Here is a 24,888-nt window from a genome sequence, read left to right on the forward strand (position 1 = left end):
TTAAAGACTTTACAACTTTTGTGTGGATACTTTCCATTTTCAGTATTTTTCTATTTAAAAGACATAAATACCTTATAATTAGTTATTTGAAAACATTTTACAATGTACTGCTTAAATACTTCTGATATTTCATGCTGAAGGTAGGAAATATCATGAATGCTGAGTTGTATAAGGCTTATTTATCAGTTTTCAAAACTATTTTTTCAGATATGGCACATATTTCCACTTTATGCTAAAATTGTTTCCAATTTATTTTTAAGTTTTGCCTTGCTATAGGTATCAGTAATATTTATACATTTTCATTTCCCATCATGACAGCAGTATCATCCTACGGGAAATGTACAATGGTTAAATTATGGAATGTAACATATCAACTTTTATTTTGGTCAGATTAATTATACAACTTATTGTAAACCACCAGCTCTCAAAACCAAGTTCCTTGCTGGACATCATGGTAATGCAAGCCTTTAATCTGAGCATTTGTGAGTCACAGATTGGTGGACCTATGTTCTGAAGGCAAGCATGATCTACAATGAAATTCTGAGATACCCAAATAAATATACTGAATAGTCTTTTAGATATATCTTTTTAGATTCTCTTAAGTGCTAGAGAAAGTTTTTAGTAGAAGTAGTAAAATATCATGGTGTGTAAAAACTTTGGTCAAAATTCATGTATACTACAGTTTGGGTACGATATAAACAGCCCTTGAGTTCCCCACAGTGTTAATGCACCTTGGTTCCCAGGCAAACTGAATGTTCTTAGCCTGTGTTCACAGTGAGACTGAAAACCCACATACGTTTTTGCACTGCCGTGAATATAGTGCCCTTAAGTATAAAGTACGTGTGTGTGTGTGTGTGTGTGTGTGAGTGAGTGTGTGTGTGTGTTTATGTGCATGTGCGCACACGCGCGCACACAGAGAGATAGAAAAAGAGAATGGAGAGTTTATTTACTCCATATGGTCTGTAGAAACGTTTTTAAAAACCTTTAAACAATATCTTTTGTGCTAAAATGATTATGGATCATTGAAATGGATTATGCATCAAAATCCACTGGTTGACACAAAACAGAAGGATTCTTGGAAAGAATGCTTAGAGTTTTAAGACATTTTGAATATATTTTTCATGCAGATGGGTCACTGAAGACTGATGAGTGCATAGTGAACAAACAATATTTGGTGTAAACATGTGCTTAATCTAGAAGTTAACAAGGGAACAAAGTGTGTTAAATGTGGTGACAGAACTGACTGATGATGTCACTTAATATCAGAATTTCTCTATTTAGTGTTGTTTTTTCACATATTACCTGTTTATTGCTGAAAGGGGGTATTGAAATCACTAACCACTGTGTACTCTGGTTTATTTTTTTTTGTTTGTTTTATCTACTACTGTTTCTTTAGAGAAGTTTGATACTCCTGTATTTGATGTAATGATTAGGATTGTAATACCCTGTTCTTGAACTTTTATTTTAATGAGTATAAATTATGTTTGACTAGTCCTTCTGAGTAGGTTTTCTTTGATGTTTATCTTGTTACATCTCAAGATAACTATGTCTGCCTAAGTTGCTTTTTCTTATTATTTTCATTTTCAATTCATCCATATCACAGCTTTCTCTTGCTCCACTAATCCCAGCCTCACTCCAAATCCTTCTCTCCCTGATCCTTGCCACCAAGTCCAAACACAGACAGCATAATGTGATACAATAAGACTGGGCACAAACACTCATACCAAGGGTGAGTGATGCAACCCAGTAAGAGGAAAAGTGTCTGAAGAACAAACAAAAGAATCAGAGACATCACATCTACCACTTTTTGTAGTTCCACAAAAATCACCACCTAAGAACTATAACATATATGGGGAGGACCTAGCCCCGCTTACTTTATTCTGTGGGCTGTGTTCTCCTTGTATCCACAACCTTACTTCCTTCTCCAATATATCCTCCTCTTCTACAGAGTTCCCATTACTCCAAGAGGAAGTAACTAGTGCAGATCTCCAAATTGGATTCTCTCACCACCTGATGTTTGACTGTGGGGCTCTGTGTCTGCTCCCATTAGCTGGCAGTATGGCCTCTATGATAAAAATTGAGCTAGTTATGATCAATTAGTACAACAGAATTTCATTGGAAATCATTTAATTAATTCTTTTCCTATCTTAGGTCTCTGCGTTATCCCACATCTTGTTCTTGGTCATCTGGACAGTGTCAAACATGTGCTTTTATTCCTGCTGTGGACCTCAAATTAGACCAGTCACTGGATGGCCACTACCACAAGTTGTCCCTCTCCATTCCGTCAATACATACAGCAGAATAAATAATAGGCAGAATATTTTATGGCATTTATTTCCAACTCCCAGCACTGGAATATGTGCCTGGTTACAGAGATGGATTGTTCAGACTCTACCTCTTCCTTTACCAGGAGTCCTTGTTAGAAACCTACTAGTCACCCTCGTAGAATTCTGGAAGCTTTTACTGCACTAGGTTTGCACTTTGCTTCCTAAATTTTCCACAATTCAATATGTTTTGCCTTGTATTCTCTCCCTTCATCTTTCTCCCTGTCCCTACCTGATCCGTTCTGTCCTAATCTCCACAGTCCACTCACAAAATCTATTCTATTTCCCCTACCCATGGTGATCCATGCATAGCACTTGGAGCCCTAATTATTACTTAACCTCTCTGGGCCTGTGAATTGTAGCATGATGATCCTTTACATATAAACTAATATTCACTTATATGTGGACACATATCATGTTCACATTTGTAGATCTGTATTGCCTCACTCAGGATGTGTTTGTTCTAATTCCATCAATTTGCTTGAAATTTTTATAATGTCATTTTAAACAACTGAATAATACACTATTGTGTAAATATACAACATTATAATTATACATTCTCCAGCTGAAGGACATCTAGATTGCCTCCAGTTTGTGGCTATTATGAAAAAGGGCCAATGAACATGGTAGAGCAAGTGTTCTTGTGGTAGAATAAAGCATCCATTGGATATATGGACAAGAGTAGTGTATTGGTCTTGAGATAGCTCAATTCCCAATTTTCTTCTGTTTTCTCCTTTTTTCCCTCTTCTTTTATTGGATACATTTTTATTTACATTTCAAATGTTATCCCCTTTCCCAGATTCCTCTCCAGAAACCTGCTATCTCATCTCCCGTTCCCCTACTTCTATAAGGGTGTAAGGGTGCCCTTTCACCCACTCAACCACTCCCTCCAACCTCCCTGCCCTGACATTCCCCTACACTGGGACATGCAGCCTTCATGGGACAAAGAACCACTCCTCCCATTGATGCATGATAAGGCCATTCTCTGCTAATATACAGATGGAGTCATAGGAAATCCCTGTGTACACTTGCGATAGTGGTTTAGTCCCTGGAAGCTCTGGGCATCTTGTTGGTTGATATTTTTGTTCTTCTAATAGGGTTGCAAATCCCTTCTGCTCCTTCAGTCCTTTCTCTAGCTCTTCTATTGGGGACCCTCTTTTCAGTTCAATGGTTAGCTGGGAGCATCTGCTTCTGTATTTGTCAGGCTCTGGCAGAGCCTCTCAGCAGACAGCTATATCAGGCTCCTGCCAGCATGCACTTTTTGGCATCAGCAATATAATCTGGATTTGGTGGCTGCATATAGGATGGATCCACAGGTGTGGCAGTTTCTATTGCATATTTTGTCTCCATATTTCCTCCTGTTAGCATTTTTGTTCCCCCTTTTAAGAAGGTCTGAAGCATACACACTTTGGTCTTCCTTCTCCTTGAGCTTCATGCAGTCTGTTAATTGCATTGTGGGTATTCTGAGCTTTTGTGCTAATATTTACTTATCAGTGAATATATACCATGTGTGTTCTTTTGTGATTTGGTATCTCACTAAGGATGATATTTTCTAGTTCCATCCCCTTGCCTAAGAATTTCATGAAGTCATTGTTTTTAATAGCTGAGTAGTATTCCATTGTTTAAATATAACACATTCTTTGTACCTGTTCCTTTGTTGAGGGACATCTGGGTTTTTTTCGCTTCTGGCAATTATAAATAAGACTACTGTGAACATAGTAGAGCATGTGTCCTTGTTATATGTTAGAAGATTTTTTTGGGTATATGCCCAGGAGTGGTATAGCTGGGTTCTCAGGTGGTAATATCTCCTATTTTCTGATGAACCACCAGACTGATTTCCAGAATGGTTGTACCAGCTTGAAATCCCACCAACAGTGGAGGAGTGTTCCTATTTCTCAACATGCTCATCAGCACCTACTGTCACCTTAATTTTTTTTTTGGCTCTTTTTTTCGGAGCTGGGGACCGAACCCTGGGCCTTGAGCTTCCTAGGCAAGCGCTCTACCACTGAGCTAAATCCCCAACCCCTACCTGAATTTTTATCTTAGCCCTTCTGACTGGTGTGAGGTGGAAACTCATGGATGTTTTGATCTTCATTTCCCTGATGACTATGAATTTTGAAGAATTCTTTAGGTGCATCTTACTCATTTGAAATTCATCAGTTGAAAATTCTTTATTTAGCTCTGTACTTCATTTTTAATAGGGTTATTTGATTCTCTTGAATTTAACTTCTTGCGTTCCTTGTATATATTGGAAATTAGCTGTTTATTGGACATAGGATTGGTAAAAAATTTTTCCAAATCTCTTGGTTGCACTTTGTCCTAATCACAGTGTCCTTTGCCTTACAGAAGCTTTGCAGTTTTATGAGGTATCATTTTTGATTATGATCTTAGAGCATAAGTCATTGGTATTCTTTCCTGGAAATTTTTTCCCGTGCCCATGTGTTCAAGGCTCTTTGCCATTTTTTTTCTTCTAGTGTTTCAATATATCTGGTTATTTGTGGAAGTCTTTGATCCACTTAAACTTACACTTAAGATTTGTACAAGGAGAAAGAAATGGATTGATTTGCATTCTTCTACAGGCCGCCCACCAGTTGAACCAGCACCATCTGTTGAGAATGCTGTCCATTTCCTATTGGATAATTTTAGCTCCTTAACTGCCATATAGTACTCTGCAGTGGTTGTATGTTTGTACTTTCAGCAACAAAGGAGGAGTGTTTCCAATGCTCCAAACCCTCCCTAGCATGTGCTACCTTTTGTGTTTTTGAACTTAGTCATTCTGACAGGTGTTTAAGATGGTATCTCAAAGTCATTTTAATTTGCATTATCTTAATGGATAAACAAGTTGAACTTTTCTTTAACTCTTTTCCAACTATTTGAGTTTCCTCTTTTGTGAATTCTGTCTGGCTCTGTACTTTGCCTTTAACTGGGTTCATTTGCTTCCCCCTCTCTAGTTTCTTGAGTTCTTTATATATTTTCGATATTAGCACTCTATCAGATGAGGAGTTGGAGAAGATCTTTCCTATTCTGCATTATGCTGTTTTGTCATTTTGACAGTGCCCTTTGCCTCACAAATACCTTTCAGTTTCAGGAGTTCCCATTTATTAATTGTCAGTATTAGTGGCACTGTGCCCTATTAATGTTCTGATCACCAGGCCATCTGTTGTGCCAATGTATTCAAGGTTACTCCTCACTTTCTCTTCTGTTGGGTTCAGTGTATGTGGTTTTATGTTGAAGTGTTTAATCCACTTGGATTTGAGTTTTCTGCAGGGTGATAAATATGGGTCAGTTTGCATTCTTCTGCGTACAGGCATCTAATTTGTTCCATAAGTGTGTGGATTTATCTATGGAGCTTCAATTTGATTACATTGAACAACAAGTCTGTTTTTATACCAATACCATGCAATTTTTATTACCATACCTCTGTAATACACCTTGAAATCAGGGATGATGGTGCCTCCAGAAATTCTTTTATTTTTCAAGATTGCTTTAGGTATCCTGGGATTTTTGTTTTTCTAAAAGAAATTATTATTGTTCTTTCAAGATCTTTAGGAATTGGAATTGCATTGGAAATTTGAAGGAGATTGCATTTAATCTTTTGATTGCTTTAGGTAGTGTGTCCATGTTTACTATATTGATTCCACTGATCAATGATCATAGGATTTTGTTCCAGCTTCTGATATGTTCTTCAATTTTTTTCTCCAAAGGCATGAAATTTGCGTCATAAAATATGGTTTGACTGGTTAGAATTACTCTGTTATTTTGTATTATTTCTGGCTATTGTGAATGGGGTTGCCTTCTTGTATTTTTCTCTCAGTCCATTTGCCCTTTTTATATGGGAAGGATGCTGATTTTTTTTCAGTTAATCATGTATATAATTTCTTTGCAGAGAATATTTATCAAATAAATGATTTCCCTGCTCTGATTTTGGGGAACACTTAGGTATAGTATCATCTGCAAATAATGGTAGTTTGAATTAGTCTTTTTGAGTAGTATCATTATATTCTGTTTCAGTTGTCTTATTCCTCTAGCTATAATGCCAAGTACTATATTGAATAGACATAACAAGAATTACAGCCTTATCTTTTTCTTTAGTTTAGTAGAATTACTCCACTAAACTTTTCTCCATTTATTTGATGCTGGCTATTCTTCACCTATTTGATGCTGGTTATTTGCTGTAAATTGCCATTATTATGCCTTTCTCCAAAATACCACATGTTAGGATAAAAAAGGTCTCTATAATGCAGTAAAAGTGAAGTCATATCTTGCACTTTATCAGTACACCATGGACTAAATAAGGATATAAACAACAACAGAAAGGATAAAGAAAGAAAGAAAAGAAGGAAGAAAGAAAGAAAAAAGAAAGAAAGGAAAAAGGAAGGAAAGACAAATCCATAGAACCTAAGTACACAAAACTTAATCAAAATTGATTAAAGAAATTAAGAAGGAAATTGAAATTCCTAGAATGGAATGAAACTAAAATCACAACACACCAAAATCTCAAAAATCTATGGTACACAAAGAAATAGGGATGTTTTTGGAACTTGGATACACAACAAAAATTTTGGAGAGCACCATAACTTTATACAATACCTGAAATGCTTAAATATATAAGAAAATCAATATTCATTTATATGAAAGGGAACAGTTGATCAAAATCAGGTCAGAATTCAAGAACCAGAAATTAAAAATCAGCACACAGAATGAATGAAACCAATAATAGTAATAATGACAAAAACTTGTGAAGGTAAGAAAAATGAACAGAGAATCATAATGAATAAAATTAAAGATGGAAATAAGACATTACAACAGATAATGAGAATACTCAGGGAATTATAAACATATGTACAAAAATACACATATCACTCTAGATGAAAATTTTAAAGAAATGTATGAATTTGAAGTTATGCATATGGCTTATCCAATTTAAATATTCGTGAAGTTAACAATTTAAGTACTCCTATATCATTGAATAAGACTTAAATATGAACTTAAAATCTACCCCCCAAAAGATCAAGTCAGATGTAGTTAATGCACAATTCTACCAGGGCATGAAAGGGATAAGTAACACTAATATATGCCTAATTATTATGTAAAAGAGAAAGAGAATGAACATTTCCTTTTGAAGGCAATATTACCTTGAATTCACAAGCATACAAAGACCCTATCCAAGAAAAAATGAAACCAAAAACAAACAAAAAAAGTATAAGATGACCTCTTTTGAACATAGTCATAAATAAATGTTTGAAATCTGAAATCAATAACACACCAAAATGACTATACTCTTAACATGTTGCCCTCATCCAAGAGATGCAGGGTTTGTTCAGCACCTTTAAGTCAGTGAGTGCAATTAACCATATAAACAGACAAAGGAATAGAAAAAAAATGATCCTATGAGTGAATAGAATGAAGCACTCTCACAAAATCCATGATAATTTCATGATAAAAGTCCAGAAGAAAATGGGAATACAGAGAATGTAGTTCAGTTCCATAAAGAAATTAAAAAAAAAAAAAAACTACTGACAGCATCATAGGAAACAGAGGAAAACTCATTATATTTCACTGCACTTCTGAACAAGACAAGGTTGTCAATTCTCACACCTTTTCTTCAACATAAAACTTGAATTGATATTGAAAGAAATAAGACAGGTAAATGAGATAAAGAGGTAACAGATACGAAAAGAACTGAAATCTTTACTTGCAGATGTTATTGTGATGTACAGAAAAGATCATATGCACTCTGTCAGAACAGTGATATACCTGATAGAGAAATTCAGCAACACAACATGATAAAGAATTACCACACAAACCTGGTAACATTCCTGAGTACAAATGCTAAACATACCTAGAAAGAAATCAGAGAAAAAATTCCTCTCAAAATAGCTCCCAAAATAAAATGTTTTTGATTGAATAAACCAGGATAATGAAATACAGATATGATGAAAGCTTTAAGACACAGATACATTTTACATAAGATTCCAGATGTTGGAAGGATCTACTAAGCTCATTGATCAGTGGCATTAATCATTGTGAAAATGTCCATACTACCAAAAACAATCTCCAGATTCAAGGAAAGACTTATTAAACTTGAATAGCAGTCTTTGCAGAAATTGAAGTAGGTTAAATTTTCCTTTTAAAGCATGAATGACCCAACATAGACAAAAACAATCCTGAACAACAGCAAGAAAATTACAGTTGGCGTCAAAGTCTCAGAGTTCATGTTATAATTCAGAAATAAAGTAACAAAAACAGCATAGATGTGTCATTAAAAACAGACTCATTTACCAATAGAATAGAGCACATGTAAACATGTAAAGGAACCCTCATTTAACCACCTTATTTTGACAAACGGGACAGTAATGGACTTTTGTCCAAACATAGAAGCCTGGAAACTGGAGCGATGGCTCAGTGGTTGAGAGCACTGACTTTTCTTTCAGATGTTGAGAGTTCAAGTTCCAAAACCCATGGTGGCTCAGAATCATCAGTAATTAGATGTAATGCCTTCTCCTGGTGTGCTGAAAACAGTTACAAGGTACTCATAAACACATAGGTAGAACTTTAAAAGTGATGGACAGAGTGAATATCTACATGTAGAATAATGAAACTTTATTTTGATCTTTCCTGTACAATCTCAAGTTCAATGTATCAAGAACCTCAATATAAAGCCCAACTATACAGGCTAAAATTGTTCCTCTTGCTTACCACTTATAATTTTATGGTAAATCTCTATTTCTTTCTTTTTTCTTTTTTTCTCCATCTTTATTATTATTTTTTATTTATATATTTTTTTATTAACTTGAGTATTTCTTATTTACATTTTGAGTGTTATTCCCTTTCCCGGTTTCCAGGCCAACATCCCCCTAGCCCCACCCCTCCCCTACTTTATGGGTGTTCCCCTTCCCATCCTTCCCCCATTGCCGCCCTCCCCCCAACAATCACGTTCACTGGTCTCTCCATCTTTATTAACTTGGGTATTTCTTATTTACATTTTGATTGTTATTCCCTTTCCCGGTTTCCAGGTCAACATCCCCCTAACCCCTCCCCCTCCTCTTCTATGTGGGTGTTCTTCTCCCCATCCTCCCCCCATTACCGCCCTCCCCCCAACAATCACATTCACTGTGGGTTCAGTCTTGGCAGGACCAAGGGCTTCCCCTTCCACTGGTGCTTTTACTAGGCTATTCATTGCTACCTATGTGGTTGGAGCCCAGGGTCAGTCCATGTATAGTTTTTGGGTAGTGCCTTAGTCCTTGCAAGCTCTGGTTGATTGGCATTGTTGTTCATATGGGGTCTCGTGCCCCTTCAAGCTCTTTCAGTTCTTTCTCTGATTCGTTCAATGGGGGTCCCATTCTCACTTCAGTGATTTGCTGCTAGGACCTACTTGACTCATTGCATAAAGAAAAATCCAACAGGAATGGACCAGGAAGCTTCATCTTAGTGGATAGCTTTTTTTAATGCTAGAAAGTGCTATGCATACTGCCAGAAGAAAAAGATACATGTTACTATGAGCGTGAACACTTAATTAATGGGACAGAAATGTAGACTAATCTGAGAAGACTGATTCTCCATTGACGGATTTCTTCCATCAAGGTGCCCTATGGGAAAAATCCACAGAATTTTCTTAATTAATGATTGATGTGTAAGGCCTAGTGCCACTTCTGGACAAGTACTTCTGTGTTCTATTAGAAATCAGGTTAAGTAATTCATGAACAACAAGCCAGGAAGATTTGTTCCATTGTGGTCCTTGTCTCTGTTCCTGTCTCCAGGCTCTTAACTTGATTTCCTGCAATGGTTTCCATGGAGAAGGTCCTGTAAACAAAATAATCATTTTCCTGTCCAAGTTTCACATAGTCAGTGTTTTACCATATGCACAGAAAGCAAACTAAGGTTTACATCATTGAAGTAAGGAACCATTTAAGATTGGATTTATACCTTGCTTTGCATGATGAAATTCATCCCTTGAACTGGTGTTGGGCCAAGTACTGACAATTAAATGAAATATACAGTCTAGTGGAGAAGCAATTACTATTAACTTGATAAATGGACTCAATGTAAAACTATATCCTAATAATTTATCATTTTACCCATTTATCAATAGATCCCTCAAACCTTGTCAGAGAAACTATGATTTTTTTATGATCATTATTAATTTATTATTGCATCTTGGGCACAATTTCTCCTTCCTCTACTCTTCCGAGTCCCTCCTCAATTTTCCCTCTGCATACCCCCATCTACTTTTTTCTATTTCTCCTCAGACAAGGTCAGGTTGGTATGCTCCCATGATTATCAACTAAACATAGTATATCAAGTTACAGCAATACAAGGTACCTCCCCTTTTATCAAGGCTGGACAGAGCAACCCAGTATGAGGAAAAGGACTTCAAAGGCAGATAAAAAAAAATGGGAGTCCACCACTGATCCCACTGTAAGGAGTCCCTCAAGAAGACCAAACTACAAACTGTAACATATATAACACATGTCCTACTCAGTCCCATGCAGTCTCCTTTGTTGTCATTTCAGACTCTGTGAGCCGCTAGTTAGGTTAGGTTAGGCTCGGTTAGGATAGGTTATTTGATTCTGTGGATTTCCTTCTGGTATCCCTGACCCATCTGGCTTCTGAAATCATTTCCCCTGCTTTTGCAGAATTCTGCAAGCACCACCTAATGTTTGAATGTGGGTCTCTGAATCTCTGATACCAATTGGGCAGACACAGACACAGGTGGGATGAGGTCATTGAAGGATGGAGAGTGTATGGGAAGAGACTAGTACAATATGGGTCATTTTGGGGACAAGCTAGAAACTTAGTGCAATAAAAACTTCCAGGACTCTGTAAGCTTGATCCTAGATAAGACTCCAAGCAATGTGAGATATGGAGCCTAAATTTGCTATTTCCTGAAACTGGACAAGACTTCCAGTGGAAGGATTGGTATGTTAACCCAGACACAAAACCTTTGACCTACAATTTACCCTGCCTACAAGATGTGGTAGAGTAGATGGCACAAAACTGTGTGTTGCTAAAAAGAATGGTTTGTCCAGCTTGAGACCTATGCCACTGACATTGCATGGAGGGCCAAGACCCTGAACCTAGATGCCCCAGTGGTCAAGGATAAAACCAAATTCAACTGGCAAGAAAAATCAATAAAATGATTTCTAATGAGATGCTGTTGTTTTCATAGATAGTGATTGCCACAATGACCCACAACAAATACAAATACAGAGAAAAAGAGACAAAGAATGTTCACCAATGAAGGAAACATAACTATTACACTCACACCATTCCAGGGATCACTGTAATATAAAAGTTTTAAAAATACGTGTAAGAGCTAGAAGTGATGAGTAAATATATTGAAACATCTGGGTAAAACAAGGCAGCTGGACTTAGGAACTTACCAGAATTTTGACAACATAGATTACTCCTGTGTCATCCCAGACCTGACAAAATTTTGGTATGCGAAGTGCAGCTGAGCATACCACCTCACATAATGCTACATAGTGAGTGGCAATTTTTAGGTACAAAGAGTCGATACGACAATTTTCTTTAAAGATGTATAACTTCATAATTTGACAACATTTCAGCCAATGACCATGCCTCAAAGTATTCTTGAAAACACAAATTGGTCTTAAAGTGTTTATATTTAAGGACAAAATGTTGGATTGGCGGACAAAACAAAAAGGCATTTAAAATAATAAGACATTAAGATGAAAACAAATAAGCCAGAATAGGGTCTCTCTCTCTCTCTCTCTCTCTCTCTCTCTCTCTCTCTCTCACACACACACACACACACACACACACACACACACACACACACACACACACAGAGAGAGAGAGAGAGAGAGAGAGAGAGAGAGAGAGAGAGAGAGAGAGAGAGAGATGGATTTTTGGAAATATAAGCATTCAAACTTTAAAAGCCATTGCACCATAGTGCACATATATTATGTGGTAAGAGTCCTCCTCATAATTATTGTTTTATCTTTTGTTCAGGTTTAAGTTGAGGAACTACCAATGTATTTTGGCCATGATGTTTGCCATTGAGGAGATAAACAGTAACCCATATCTTTTATCGAATGTATCCCTGGGATTTGAGGTCAATAATGTCCCACATGGTCAAAGGAAAACATTAGGCAAACTTTTTGGCTCACTTTCAGGCTATGATTGTGCCATGCCTAACTACAGAATTGCAAGTGAGAAAAATACTGCTGCTGTACTTACAGGACCATCGTGGGCAATATCTGAATACATAGGGACACTTCTGGATCTTTACAAATTTCCACAGGTGAGAGCTGGTGACATTTTAGCCTAAAAGTCTGTCTGCTTGCTGATATTTTAAGAAGCTGTGAACGAAAATAGGGAAACTTAAATCACTCTTCACAGAGAGGAAAATGAGGCAGACAGTAAATGGTACATCTGTATTTCTGTAGCTTAGACGAACTAAAAGGAGTAGACAAAGAATGCTCTTAAAATTAAGAATTTTTGAGTTCTCTGCACCCAAATCCCGTGGGAGGGAGAGCTAAACCTTCAGAGAGGCAGACACGCCTGGGAAACCAGAAGAGACTCCACTCTGCACACATCTCGGACGCCAGAGGAAAACACCAAACGCTGTCTGGAACCCTGGTGGACTGAAGCTCCCGGAAACAGCAGCACAGATCTTCCTGGTTGCTGCTGCCGCAGAGAGCTCATGGGCAGCACCCCGCGAGTGAACTTGAGCCTCGGGACCACAGATAAGACCAACTTTTCTGCTGCAAGTGACCTGCCTGGTGAACTCAAGACACAGGCCCACAGGAACAACTGAAGACCTGTAGAGAGGAAAAACTACACGCCCGAAAGCAGAACACTCTGTCCCCATGACTGGTTGAAAGAAAACAGGAAAACAGGTCTACAGCACTCCTGACACACAGGCTTATAGGACAGTCTAGCCACTGTCAGAAATAGCAGAACAAAGTAACACAAGAGATAATGTGATGGCGAGAGGTAAGCACAGGAACCAAAGCAACAGAAACCAAGTCTACATGGCATCATCGGAGCCCAATTCTCCCATCAAAACAAACATGGAATATCCAAACACACCTGAAAAACAAGCTCTAGTTTCAAAATCATATTTGATCATAATGCTGGAGGACTTCAAGAAAGACGTGAAGAACTCCCTTAGAGAACAAGTAGAAGCCTACAGAGAGGAATCGCAAAAATCTCTGAAAGAATTCCAGGAAATCGTAAATAAACAAGTAGAAGCCCATAGAGAGGAGTCACAAAAATCCCTGAAAGAATTCCAGGAAATCATAAATAAACAAGTGGAAGCCCATAGAGAGGAGTCACAAAAATACCTGAAAGAATTCAAGGAAAACACAAACAGTTGAAGGAATTAAAAATGGAAATAAAAGCAATCAAGAAAGAACACATGGAAACAACCCTGAATATAGAAAACCAAAAGAAAAGACAAAGAGCTGTAGATATGAGCATCACCAACAGAATACAAGAGATGGAAGAGAGAATCTCAGGAGCAGAAGATTCCATAGAAATCATTGACTCAACTGTCAAAGATAATGTAAAGCAGAAAAAGCTACTGGTCTGAAACATACAGGAAATCCAGGACTCAATGAGAAGAGCAAACCTAAGGATAATAGGTATAGAAGAGAGTGAAGACTCCCAGCTCAAAGGACCAGTAATTATCTTCAACAAAATCATAGAAGAAAACTTTCCTAACCTAAGGAAAGAGATGCCCATAAATATACAAGAAGCCTACAGAACTGCCAATAGATTGGACCAGAAAAGAAACACCTCCCGTCACATAATAGTCAAAACACCAAACACACAAAATAAAGAAAGGATATTAAAAGCAGTAAGGGGAAAGTGTCAAGTAACATATAAAGGCAGACCTACCAGAATCACACCAGACTTTTCGCCAGAAACTATGAAGGGCAGAAGATCCTGGACTGATGTCATACAGACCCTAAGAGAACACAAATGCCAGCCCAGATTACTCTATCCTGCAAAACTCTCAATTAACATAGATGGAGAAACCAAGATATTCCATGACAAAACCAAATTTACACAATATCTTTCTACAAATCCAGCACTACAAAGGATAATAAATGGTAAAGCCCAACATAATGAGGCAAGCTATACCCTAGAAGAAGCAAGAAAGTAATCATCTTGGCAACAAAACAAAGAGAAGAAAAGCACACAAACATAACCTCACATCCAAATATGAATATAACAGGAAGCAATAATCACTATTCCTTAATATCTCTCAACATCAATGGCCTCAACTCCCCAATAAAAAGACATAGATTAACAAACTGGATATGCAACGAGGACCCTGCATTCTGCTGCCTACAAGAAACATACCTCAGAGACAAAGACTGACACTACCTCAGAGTGAAAGGCTGGAAAACAACTTTCCAAGCAAATGGTCGGAAGAAGCAAGCTGGAGTAGCCATTCTAATCCAATAAAATCAATTTTCAACTAAAAGTCATCAAAAAAGATAAGGAAGGACACTTCATATTCATCAAAGGAAAAAATCAACCAAGATGAACTCTCAATCCTAAATATCTATGCCCCAAATACAAGGGCACCTACATATGTAAAAGAAACCTTACTAAAGCTCAAAACACACATTGCACCTCACACAATAATAGTAGGAGATTTCAACACCCCACTCCCATCAATGGACAGATAATGGAAACAGAAATTAAACAGAGACGTAGACAGACTAAGAGAAGTCATGAGCCAAATGGACTTAACAGATATTTATATAACATTCTATCCTAAAGCAAAAGGATATACCTTCTTCTCAGCTCCTCATGGTACTTTCTCCAAAATTGACCGTATAATTGGTCAAAAAACGGGCCTCAACAGGCACAGAAAGATAGAAATAATCCCATGGGTGCTATCAGACCACCACGGCCTAAAACTGGTCTTCAATAACAATAAGGGAAGAATGCCCACATATACGTGGAAATTGAACAATGCTCTACTCAATGATAACCTGGTCAAGGAAGAAATAAAGAAAGAGATTAAAGACTTTTTAGAATTTAATGAAAATGAAGGTACAACATACAAAAACTTATGGGACACAATGAAAGCTGTGCTAAGAGGAAATCTCATAGTGCTGAGTGCCTGCAGAAAGAAACAGAAAAGAGCATATGTCAGCAGCTTGACAGCACACCTAAAAGCTCTAGAACAAAAAGAAGCAAATACACCCAGGAGGAGGAGAAGGCAGGAAATAATCAACAGAACCAAAAGTTGGTTCTTTGAGAAAATCAACAAGATAGATAAACCCTTAGCCAGACTAACGAGAGGACACAGAGAGTGTGTCCAAATTAATAAAATCAGAAATGAAAAGGGAGACATAACTACAGATTCAGAGGAAATTAAAAAATCATCAGATCTTACTATAATAGCCTATATTCAACAAAACTTGAAAATCTTCAGGAAATGGACAATTTCCTAGACAGATACCAGGTACCGAAGTTAAATCAGGAACAGATAAACCAGTTAAACAATGCCATAACTCCTAAGGAAATAGAAGCAGTCATTAAAGGTCTCCCAACCAAAAAGAGCCCAGGTTCAGACGGGTTTAGTGCAGAATTCTATCAGACCTTCATAGAAGACCTCATACCAATACTATCCAAACTATTCCACAAAATTGAAACAGATGGAGCACTACCGAATTCCTTCTATGAAGCCACAATTACTATTATACCTAAACCACACAAAGACCCAACAAAGAAAGAGAACTTCAGACCAATTTCCCTTATGAATATCGACGCAAAAATACTCAATAAAATTCTGGCAAACCGAATCCAAGAGCACATCAAAACAATCATCCACCATGATCAAGTAGGCTTCATCCCAGTCATGCAGGGATGGTTTAATATACGGAAAACCATCAACGTGATCCATTATATAAACAAACTGAAAGAACAAAACCACATGATCATTTCATTAGATGCTGAGAAAGCATTTGACAAAATTCAACACCCCTTCATGATAAAAGTCCTGGAAAGAATAGGAATTCAAGGCCCATACCTAAACATAGTAAAAGCCATATACAGCAAACCAGTTGCTAACATTAAACTAAATGGAGAGAAACTTGAAGCAATCCCACTAAAATCAGGGACTACACAAGGCTGCCCACTCTCTCCCTACTTATTCAATATAGTTCTTGAAGTTCTAGCCAGAGCAATCAGACAACAAAAGGAGATCAAGGGGATACAGATCGGAAAAGAAGAGGTCAAAATATCACTATTTGCAGATGACATGATAGTATATTTAAGTGATCCCAAAAGTTCCACCAGAGAACTACTAAAGCTGATAAACAACTTCAGCAAAGTGGCTGGGTATAAAATTAACTCAAATAAATCAGTTGCCTTCCTCTATACAAAAGAGAAACAAGCCGAGAAAGAAATTAGGGAAACGACACCCTTCATAATAGACCCAAATAATATAAAGTACCTCGGTGTGACTTTAACCAAGCAAGTAAAAGATCTGTACAATAAGAACTTCAAGACACTTAGGAAAGAAATTGAAGAAGACCTCAGAAGATGGAAAGATCTCCCATGCTCATGGATTGGCAGGATTAATATAGTAAAAATGGCCATTTTACCAAAAGCAATCTACAGATTCAATGCAATCCCCATCAAAATACCAATCCAATTCTTCAAAGAGTTAGATAGAACAATTTGCAAATTCATCTGGAATAACAAAAAACCCAGGATAGCTAAAGCTATCCTCAACAATAAAAGGCCTTCAGGGGGAATCACTATCCCTGAACTCAAGCAGTATTACAGAGCAATAGTGATAAAAACTGCATGGTATTAGTACAGAGACAGACAGATAGACCAATGGAATAGAATTGAAGACCCAGAAATGAACCCACACACCTATGGTCACTTGATTTTTGACAAAGGAGCCAAAACCATCCAATGGAAAAAAGATAGCATTTTCAGCAAATGGTGACGGTTCAACTGGAGATGAACATGTAGAAGAATGCAGATCGATCCATGCTTATCACCCTGTAAAAAGCTTATGTCCATGTGGATCAAGGACCTCCACATCAAACCAGACACACGCAAACTAATAGAAGAAAAACTAGGAAAGCATCTGTAACACATGGGCACTGGAAAAAATTTCCTGAACAAAACACCAATGGCTTATGCTCTAAGATCAAGAATCGACAAATGGGATCTCATAAAACTGCAAAGCGTCTGTAAGGCAAAGGACACTGTGGTTTGGACAAAACGCAACCAACAGATTGTGAAAAGATCTTTGCCAATCCTACAACAGATAGGGGCCTTATATCCAAAGTATACAAAGAACTCAAGAAGTTAGACCGCAGGGAGACAAATAACCCTATTAAAAAATGGGGTTCAGAGCTGAACAAACAATTCACAGCTGAGGAATGCTGAATGGCTGAGAAACACCTAAAGAAATGTTCAACATCTTTAGTCATAAGGGAAATGCAAATCAAAACAACCCTGAGATTTCACCTCACACCAGTGAGAATGGCTAAGATCAAAAACTCAGGTGACAGCAGATGCTGGCGAGGATGTTGAGAAAGAGGAACACTCCTCCATTGCTGGTGGGGTTGCAGACTGGTACAACCATTCTGGAAATCAGTCTGGAGGTTCCTCAGAAAATTGGACATTGAACTACCTGAGGATCCAGCTATACCTCTCTTGGGCATATACCCAAAGATGCCCCAACATATAAAAAAGACACGTGCTCCGCTATGTTCATCGCAGCCTTATTTATAATAGCCAGAAGCTGGAAACAACCCAGATGCCCTTCAACAGAGGAATGGATACAGAAAATGTGGTACATCTACACAATGGAATATTACTCAGCTATCAAAAACCATGACTTTATGAAATTCGTGGGCAAATGGTTGGAACTGGAAAATATCATCCTGAGTGAGCTAACCCAATCACAGAAAGACATACATGGTATGCACTCATTGATAAGTGGCTATTAGCCCAAATGCTTGAATTACCCTAGATGCCAAGAACAAATGAAACTCAAGACGGATGATCAAAATGTGAATGCTTCACTCCTTCTTTAAAAGGGGAACAAGAATACACTTGGCAGGGAAGAGAGAGGCAAAGATTAAAACAGAGACTGAAGGAACACCCATTCAGAGCCTGCCCCACAGGTGGCCCATACATATACAGCCACCCAATTAGACAAGATGGATGAAGCAAAGAAGTGCAGACCGACAGGAGCCGGATGTAGTGCGCTCCTGAGAGACACAGCCAGAATACAGCAAATACAGAGGCGAATGCCAGCAGCAAACCACTGAACTGAGAATAGGACCCCCGTTGAAGGAATCAGAGAAAGAACTGGAAGAGCTTGAAGGGGCTCGAGACCCCATATGTACAACAATGCCAAGCAACCAGAGCTTCCAGGGACTAAGCCACTACCTAAAGACTATACATGGACTGACCCTGGACTCTGACCTCATAGGTAGCAATGAATATCCTAGTAAGAGCACCAGTGGAAGGGGAAGCCCTGGGTCCTGCTAAGACTGAACCCCCAGTGAACTAGACTGTGGGGGGGAGGGCGTCAATGGGGGGAGGGTTGGGAGGGGAACACCCATAAGGAAGGGGAGGGGGGAGGGGGATGTTTGCCCGGAAACCGGGAAAGGGAATAACACTTGAAATGTATGTAAGAAATACTCAAGTTAATAATAAAAAAAAGAAATTAAAAAAAATTAAGAATTTTTATATACTTTTTGAAAACCCATAAAATACAAGTTTGACTTTCAAAGGAGGATTTGACCTCTAAGCTTCAAACCATTGCTGCACAACTGAGTTGAATTTTATGACAATTTTCTTTCTATTTTTTCTACAGCTTACATTTGGACCTTTTGATAGTCTCCTGAGTGAACAAAGACGGTTTTCTTCTCTGTACCAAGTGGCCCCGAAGGACACATCTTTGACAGTTGGCATTGTATCTTTGATGCTTCATTTCCACTGGATCTGGGTGGGGTTATTCATCATAGATGATCACAAAGGTGCCCAGACACTGTCAGATTTGAGAAGTGAGATGGATAAAAACGGAGTCTGCACAGCATTTGTAGAAATGATCGTAGTCACCAGAGGTTCATTTTTTACCAAATCCTGGAAAAATCAGGTGCAGATCCTGGAATCATCATCAAATGTGATTATTATTTATGGGGACTCTGATTCTCTATTAAGCTTAATAGTAAATATTAAGCAGAAGTTACTCACATGGAAAGTGTGGGTACTGATCTCACAGTGGGATGTTTCTAAATTTGATGATTATTTCATGGTAGACTCATTGCATGGAGCTCTTATTTTTTCACACCATCGTGAGGAGATTCCTAATTTTACAGATTTTATGCAGAAATCCAACCCTTCCAAGTACCCGGAAGACACTTATCTTCATGTATTGTGGCACATTTTCTTCAACTGCTCTTTTGTTAAGAAAGATTGTAAAATTGTGCACAACTGTTTGCCTAATGCCTCCCTGGGGTTCTTGCCCGGGAACATATTTGACATGGCCATGAGTGAAGAGAGTTACAATGTATACAATGCTGTGTATGCTGTGGCCCACAGTCTGCATGAGATGATTCTCAACCAAGTACAATTTCAACCTCATGAAAAAGGAAAAAAGATGGTATTCTTCCCTTGGCAGGTAATGTTACTTCAGTTATTTTGTGGCATCAGCAACATGACACTCTTAGAGTTTACAAATGCACTCAAACTAGCCAATCCATATTACAGATTATTTTGTTAAAAATCTGCAAGACAAACTGTGCATGGGAGAATTATTGTAAAGTAATCATATAGTTGCATTACAAAGAGCCATCCAATATTTTCAGAGTAAAATTTTCAAAATGCAAATTCCATTTAACACAGATTTCACACCACAGAAAAGACAGAGGTAAAAAAATTATTACAATGGACACTTCTAAAATTCTTATATATATATATATATATATATATATATTACTCATAAAATCGTTAATTTTGGAGTGTGAAACTAAATATTGTTAAAATGTAATTGGGTATGACTATATCTTCAAAGAAGCTGATTAGTTTTTCCATGAACCATTATGAATTATGGGTGCTTGTTTCTAAGTATTTTTCCTCCACAGGTACATGACTGTTTATTATTAAAATTATTTAAAAATTTTGCATAATTATTTTGTTTATACACACACATATATACTTACGTACATATATACACACACATACAAACACAAACACACACACATGCACACACACATATACGTATATATATGTATATATATGTATGTATGTATGTATAATACATAGGCATGGTATTCTGATACGGATGGTATTAACTCACTATGTGAATATTGTAAACATCACTCTGGTCATCTGGAAGAATAGTAAGTCCCCTCACATCTGACACATGTCTTCAGTCTTGGTATATGTCTCTTTTAAAATGTTTTTAAGTTTATTTTTCTTGGCTATTTTATGTATCTACATTTCAAGTATTATCATCTTTTTCCCCTCTCCCATACCCTCTCTTGCCTCTGCCTACTTCTATGAGGATGCTGCAACTCCCACCTCAATGCTGTGGAATTCCATGACATTGAGGAAACAAGCCTTCACAGGACTAAGGGTTTTCCCTCCTATTGACGTTGGAGAATGCCATCCTCTTCTACATATGCTTCTGGAGCCATGGGTCCCTCCATGTGTACCCATTGGTTGGTGGATGAGTCCCTGAGAGCTCTGGTTGGGTCTAATTGGTTGATATTGTTGTCCTTCTTATGGGGTTGCAAACTATTTCAGATCCTTCAGTCTTTCCCCTAACCCATCTGCTGGGGCTCTGTGGCTTACCGCAATGTAGCTGGAAGCATCCTCCTCTGTATCAGTAAGCCTCTGAGGAGACATTCATGTCTAGCCCCAGTCAGCAAGCACTAATGGACATCAGTGATAGGGACTGGGTTTGGTAGCTGCATGTAAAATGGATTCCCAGGTGGGGCAATCTCTGGATTACCTCTTCCTTGTCTCCAAATTTCCTTTTGTATGTATTTTGTTCTCCCTTCTAAGAAGGACTGAGGCATCCACATTTTGGTTTTCCTTATTCTTGTTCTCTTAAGTTTTCATTAGGTATTCCAAGCTTCAGGGCTAATATCCACTTATCAGAGAATGCATAACCTGTTTTCTTGTGTGTGTGTGTGTGTGTGTGTGTGTGTGTGTGTGTGTGTGCATGTGTGTGTGTGTGTGTGTGTGTGTGTGTGTGTGTGTGTAATTGGGATACCTCACTCAGGGTGATATTTTCTAGTTCCATACATTTGCATACTAGTTTCAAGCAGTCATTGTTTTTAATAGCTGAGTAATACTACATTATGTAAATATACCACATTTTCTATATCCATTGCTCTATTGAAGGACATCTGGGATTTTTCTAGCCTCTGGCTCTTATGACTAAGTCTGCTATGAACATAGTGGAATATGTGTCCTTGTAATATGTTAGAACATTTTTTTTGGCGTCTACGCAGGAGTGATAGAGCTAGCTCCTCAGGTAGCACGATGTCTGATTTTCTGAGGAAAGGCCAGACTGTTCTCCAGAGTAGTTGTACCAGCTTGCAATCCACCAACAATAGAGAAGTGTTCCTATTACTCCACATGCTCATCAGCATCTACTGTCACCTGAGATTTTGATCTTAGCCATTCTCACTGGTTTGATGTGAAATCTCAGGGTTATCTTAATTTGCGTTTGCTGGTGACTAAAGATGTTGAACATTTCTTTAGGTGCTTCTCATCCATTCATTTTTCCTCAGTTGAGAATTCTTTGTTTAGCACTGTACCCCAATTTTTAATAGGATTATTTAATTCTCTGGAGTCTACCTTCTAGAGTTCTTTGTATATATTGGATATTATACCTCTATTGTGATATTTTTACTTGCATTCCAATTTGTATCCCTTTTGGCTTCCTTTTGTTGTCTAATTGCTCTAGCTAGAACTTCAAGTACTATGTTGAATAGATAGAGTGGGCTGCTTGTCCAGTCTGTCATTTCAATGGGATTGCTTAAAGTTTCTCTCCATTTAGCCTGATGCTGGCTACAAGTTTGATATATATAGCTATTCATGTTTAGCTATGGGCCTTGAATTCCTTTTCGTTCCAAGATTTTTACCATGAATTTTGTCAAATGTTGTCTCAGCATCTAATAAGATGATCCTGATTTTTTTTCATTTGAGTTTGTTTATACAGTGTATTATGTTGATGGATTTCCATATACTTAACCTTCCTTGTATACCTTGGATGAAGCCTATTGAACATGGTAAATGATTGTTTGATGTGTTCTTGGATTGTGTTTGTGAAACTTTTATTCAGTATCTTTGCATCAATATTCATGAGGAAAATTGGTCTGTAGTACTCTTTCTTTGTAGGGATTTTGAGTGATTGAATTGTAAATGTAATTGTGGCTTCAAAGAACAAATAGGGTTGTGTTTCTTCTGTTTCTATTTTGTGACACAGTTAAAGAGAATTGTTATTAGGTTTTCTTTGAAGTTCTGATAGAATTCAGAGCTAAAACCATCTGGTCCTGGACTTTTTTGGTTGGGAGACTTTTAATGACTACTTCAATTTCTTTAGGTATTATGGGACTGTTTATCTGATCCTTATTTAATTTTGGTACCAGGTATCTGTCTAGAAAGCTGTCCATTTCACCCAGATTTTCCAGTTTTGTTGAGTATAAACTTTTGTAGTCAGATATGATAATTTTTAAATTTCCTCATTTTCTGTTGTTATGTCTACCTATTCTGCTTTTGTTAATTTGTATACTGCCTCGGTTCCCCATGCTTAATCTGGCTGTGTTTATCTATCTTTTTGAATATCTCAAAGGAGAACATACTGGTTTTATTGATTCTTTGTATAGTTCTTTTTGTTCCTTCTTGTTTGATTTCACCTCTGCTGTCTACTCCTTTTGGTTGTATTTGCTTCTTTTTATTCTAGGACTTTCAGGAGTACTATCAAGCTAGTAGAGTAGGCTCTCTCCAATTTCTTTTTGGAGGCCCTGAGATTTATGAGTTTTCCACTTAGCACTGCTTTCATTGCATCCCATAAATTTGGGTATATTGTGCCTTCATTGTCATTAAATTTTAAAAAGGCTTTAATTTCTTTATTTCTTCCTTGACCAAGTTGTCATTGAGTGGAGACTATATATGTGGGCTTTCTGTTCCTTATTTTTGTTTTTGAAGACTAGCTGTAATCTATGATTATCTGATAGGATGCAGGGGATTATTTCAATCACCATGTATTTAATGAGGCCTGTTTGTGAGCAATTATATGGTGAGTTTTGGAGAATGTACCACGAGGTGCTGAGAATTTATATTCTTTTGTTTTAGGATGAAATGTTCTATAAATATATTTTAAATAGATTTGGCTCATGACTTCTGTTGTTTTCACTGTGTCTCTCTTTAGTTTCTGTTTCCATGATGTGTCCACTGATGAGAGTGGGATAGTCAAGTCTCCCATTATCATCTTGTGAGGTACAATGTGTTCTTTGAGCTTTAATAAAGTTTGTTTTGTGAATGTGGGTGCCCTCGCATTTAAAGCATAGATTTTCAGAATTAAGAGTTCATCTTGGCAGATGTTTTTTTATTTAATGAGTATGGAGTGTTCTTCCTTATCTTTTTTGATAACTTTTGGTTAAAAGTATATTTTATTCAATATTTGAATGGCTACTCCAGCTTGTTTCTTAGGACCATTTGTTTGGAAATTTTTTCCAATCTTTTACTCTGAGATCATATCTGTCACTGAGGTGCATTCCTTTATGCAGCAAAATGCTGGGTCTTCTTTACCTATCCATTCTGTTAGACTATGTCTTTTTATTGGGGAATTGAGTCTGTTGACGTTAAGAAACATTAAGGAATAGTGATGGTTGTTTCCTGTTATTTTTCTTGTGATAGGTAGAATGTTTGTGTGGCTACCTTCTTTTGGGTTAGTCACAAGAAGATTACTGTCTTGCTTTTCAAGAGTGTCATTTCCCTCATTGTGTTGGACTTTACCATCGATTATCTTTGTAGGGCTGGATTTATGAAAGAGATTGTGTAACTTTGGTTTTTGTCATGGAGTATCTTGGTTTCTTCATCTATGATAATTGAGAGTTTTAATGTATATAGTAGCCTATGCTGGTATTTGTATTCATTTAGAGTCTGTATGACATCTGTCCAGGGTCATCTAGCTTTCATAGTCTCTGTTGAAAAGTCTGGTGTAATTCTAATAGGTCTGCCTTCATATATTACTTGACCTTTTCTCCTTACTGTTTTTAATATTCTTTCTTTGTTTTCTGTATTTGGTGTTGTGACTATTATGTGATGGGAGGAGTTTCTTTTCTGGTCCAATCTATTTGGAGTTCTGTAGGCTTCTTTTATGCTCATGAGCATATCTTTCTTTAGGTTAAGGAAGTTTTCTTCTATGATTTTGTTGAAGATATTTACTGGCCCTCTAAGCTGGGAATCTTCATTCTCTTCTATACCTAGTTTCGTTAGGTTTGGTCTTCTCCTTTTATCCTGGATTTCCTGGATGTTTTGGGTTAGGAGCTTTCTGCTTTTTGTATTTTCTTTGACTATT

At 37.4% G+C, this 24,888-nt stretch overlaps 1 protein-coding gene across 2 annotated transcripts in view; it reads left to right on the forward strand.

Annotated features, from left to right (window-relative positions):
• Vom2r24 (vomeronasal 2 receptor, 24) overlaps positions 1 to 24,888 on the forward strand; it is a 48,573-nt gene that overhangs the window by 18,802 nt on the left and 4,883 nt on the right. For both annotated transcript variants that reach the window (XM_039091517.1, NM_001099493.1), the window contains 2 exons: positions 12,300 to 12,591; positions 19,165 to 19,971. In XM_039091517.1, the coding sequence (XP_038947445.1) occupies positions 12,300 to 12,591; positions 19,165 to 19,971 (1,099 nt within the window). The remainder of the gene's footprint in view (positions 1 to 12,299; positions 12,592 to 19,164; positions 19,972 to 24,888) is intronic.

This window comes from Rattus norvegicus, chromosome 1, assembly GCF_036323735.1.
Source record: "Rattus norvegicus strain BN/NHsdMcwi chromosome 1, GRCr8, whole genome shotgun sequence".
In the NCBI taxonomy this organism is placed as follows: Eukaryota; Metazoa; Chordata; class Mammalia; order Rodentia; family Muridae; genus Rattus; species Rattus norvegicus.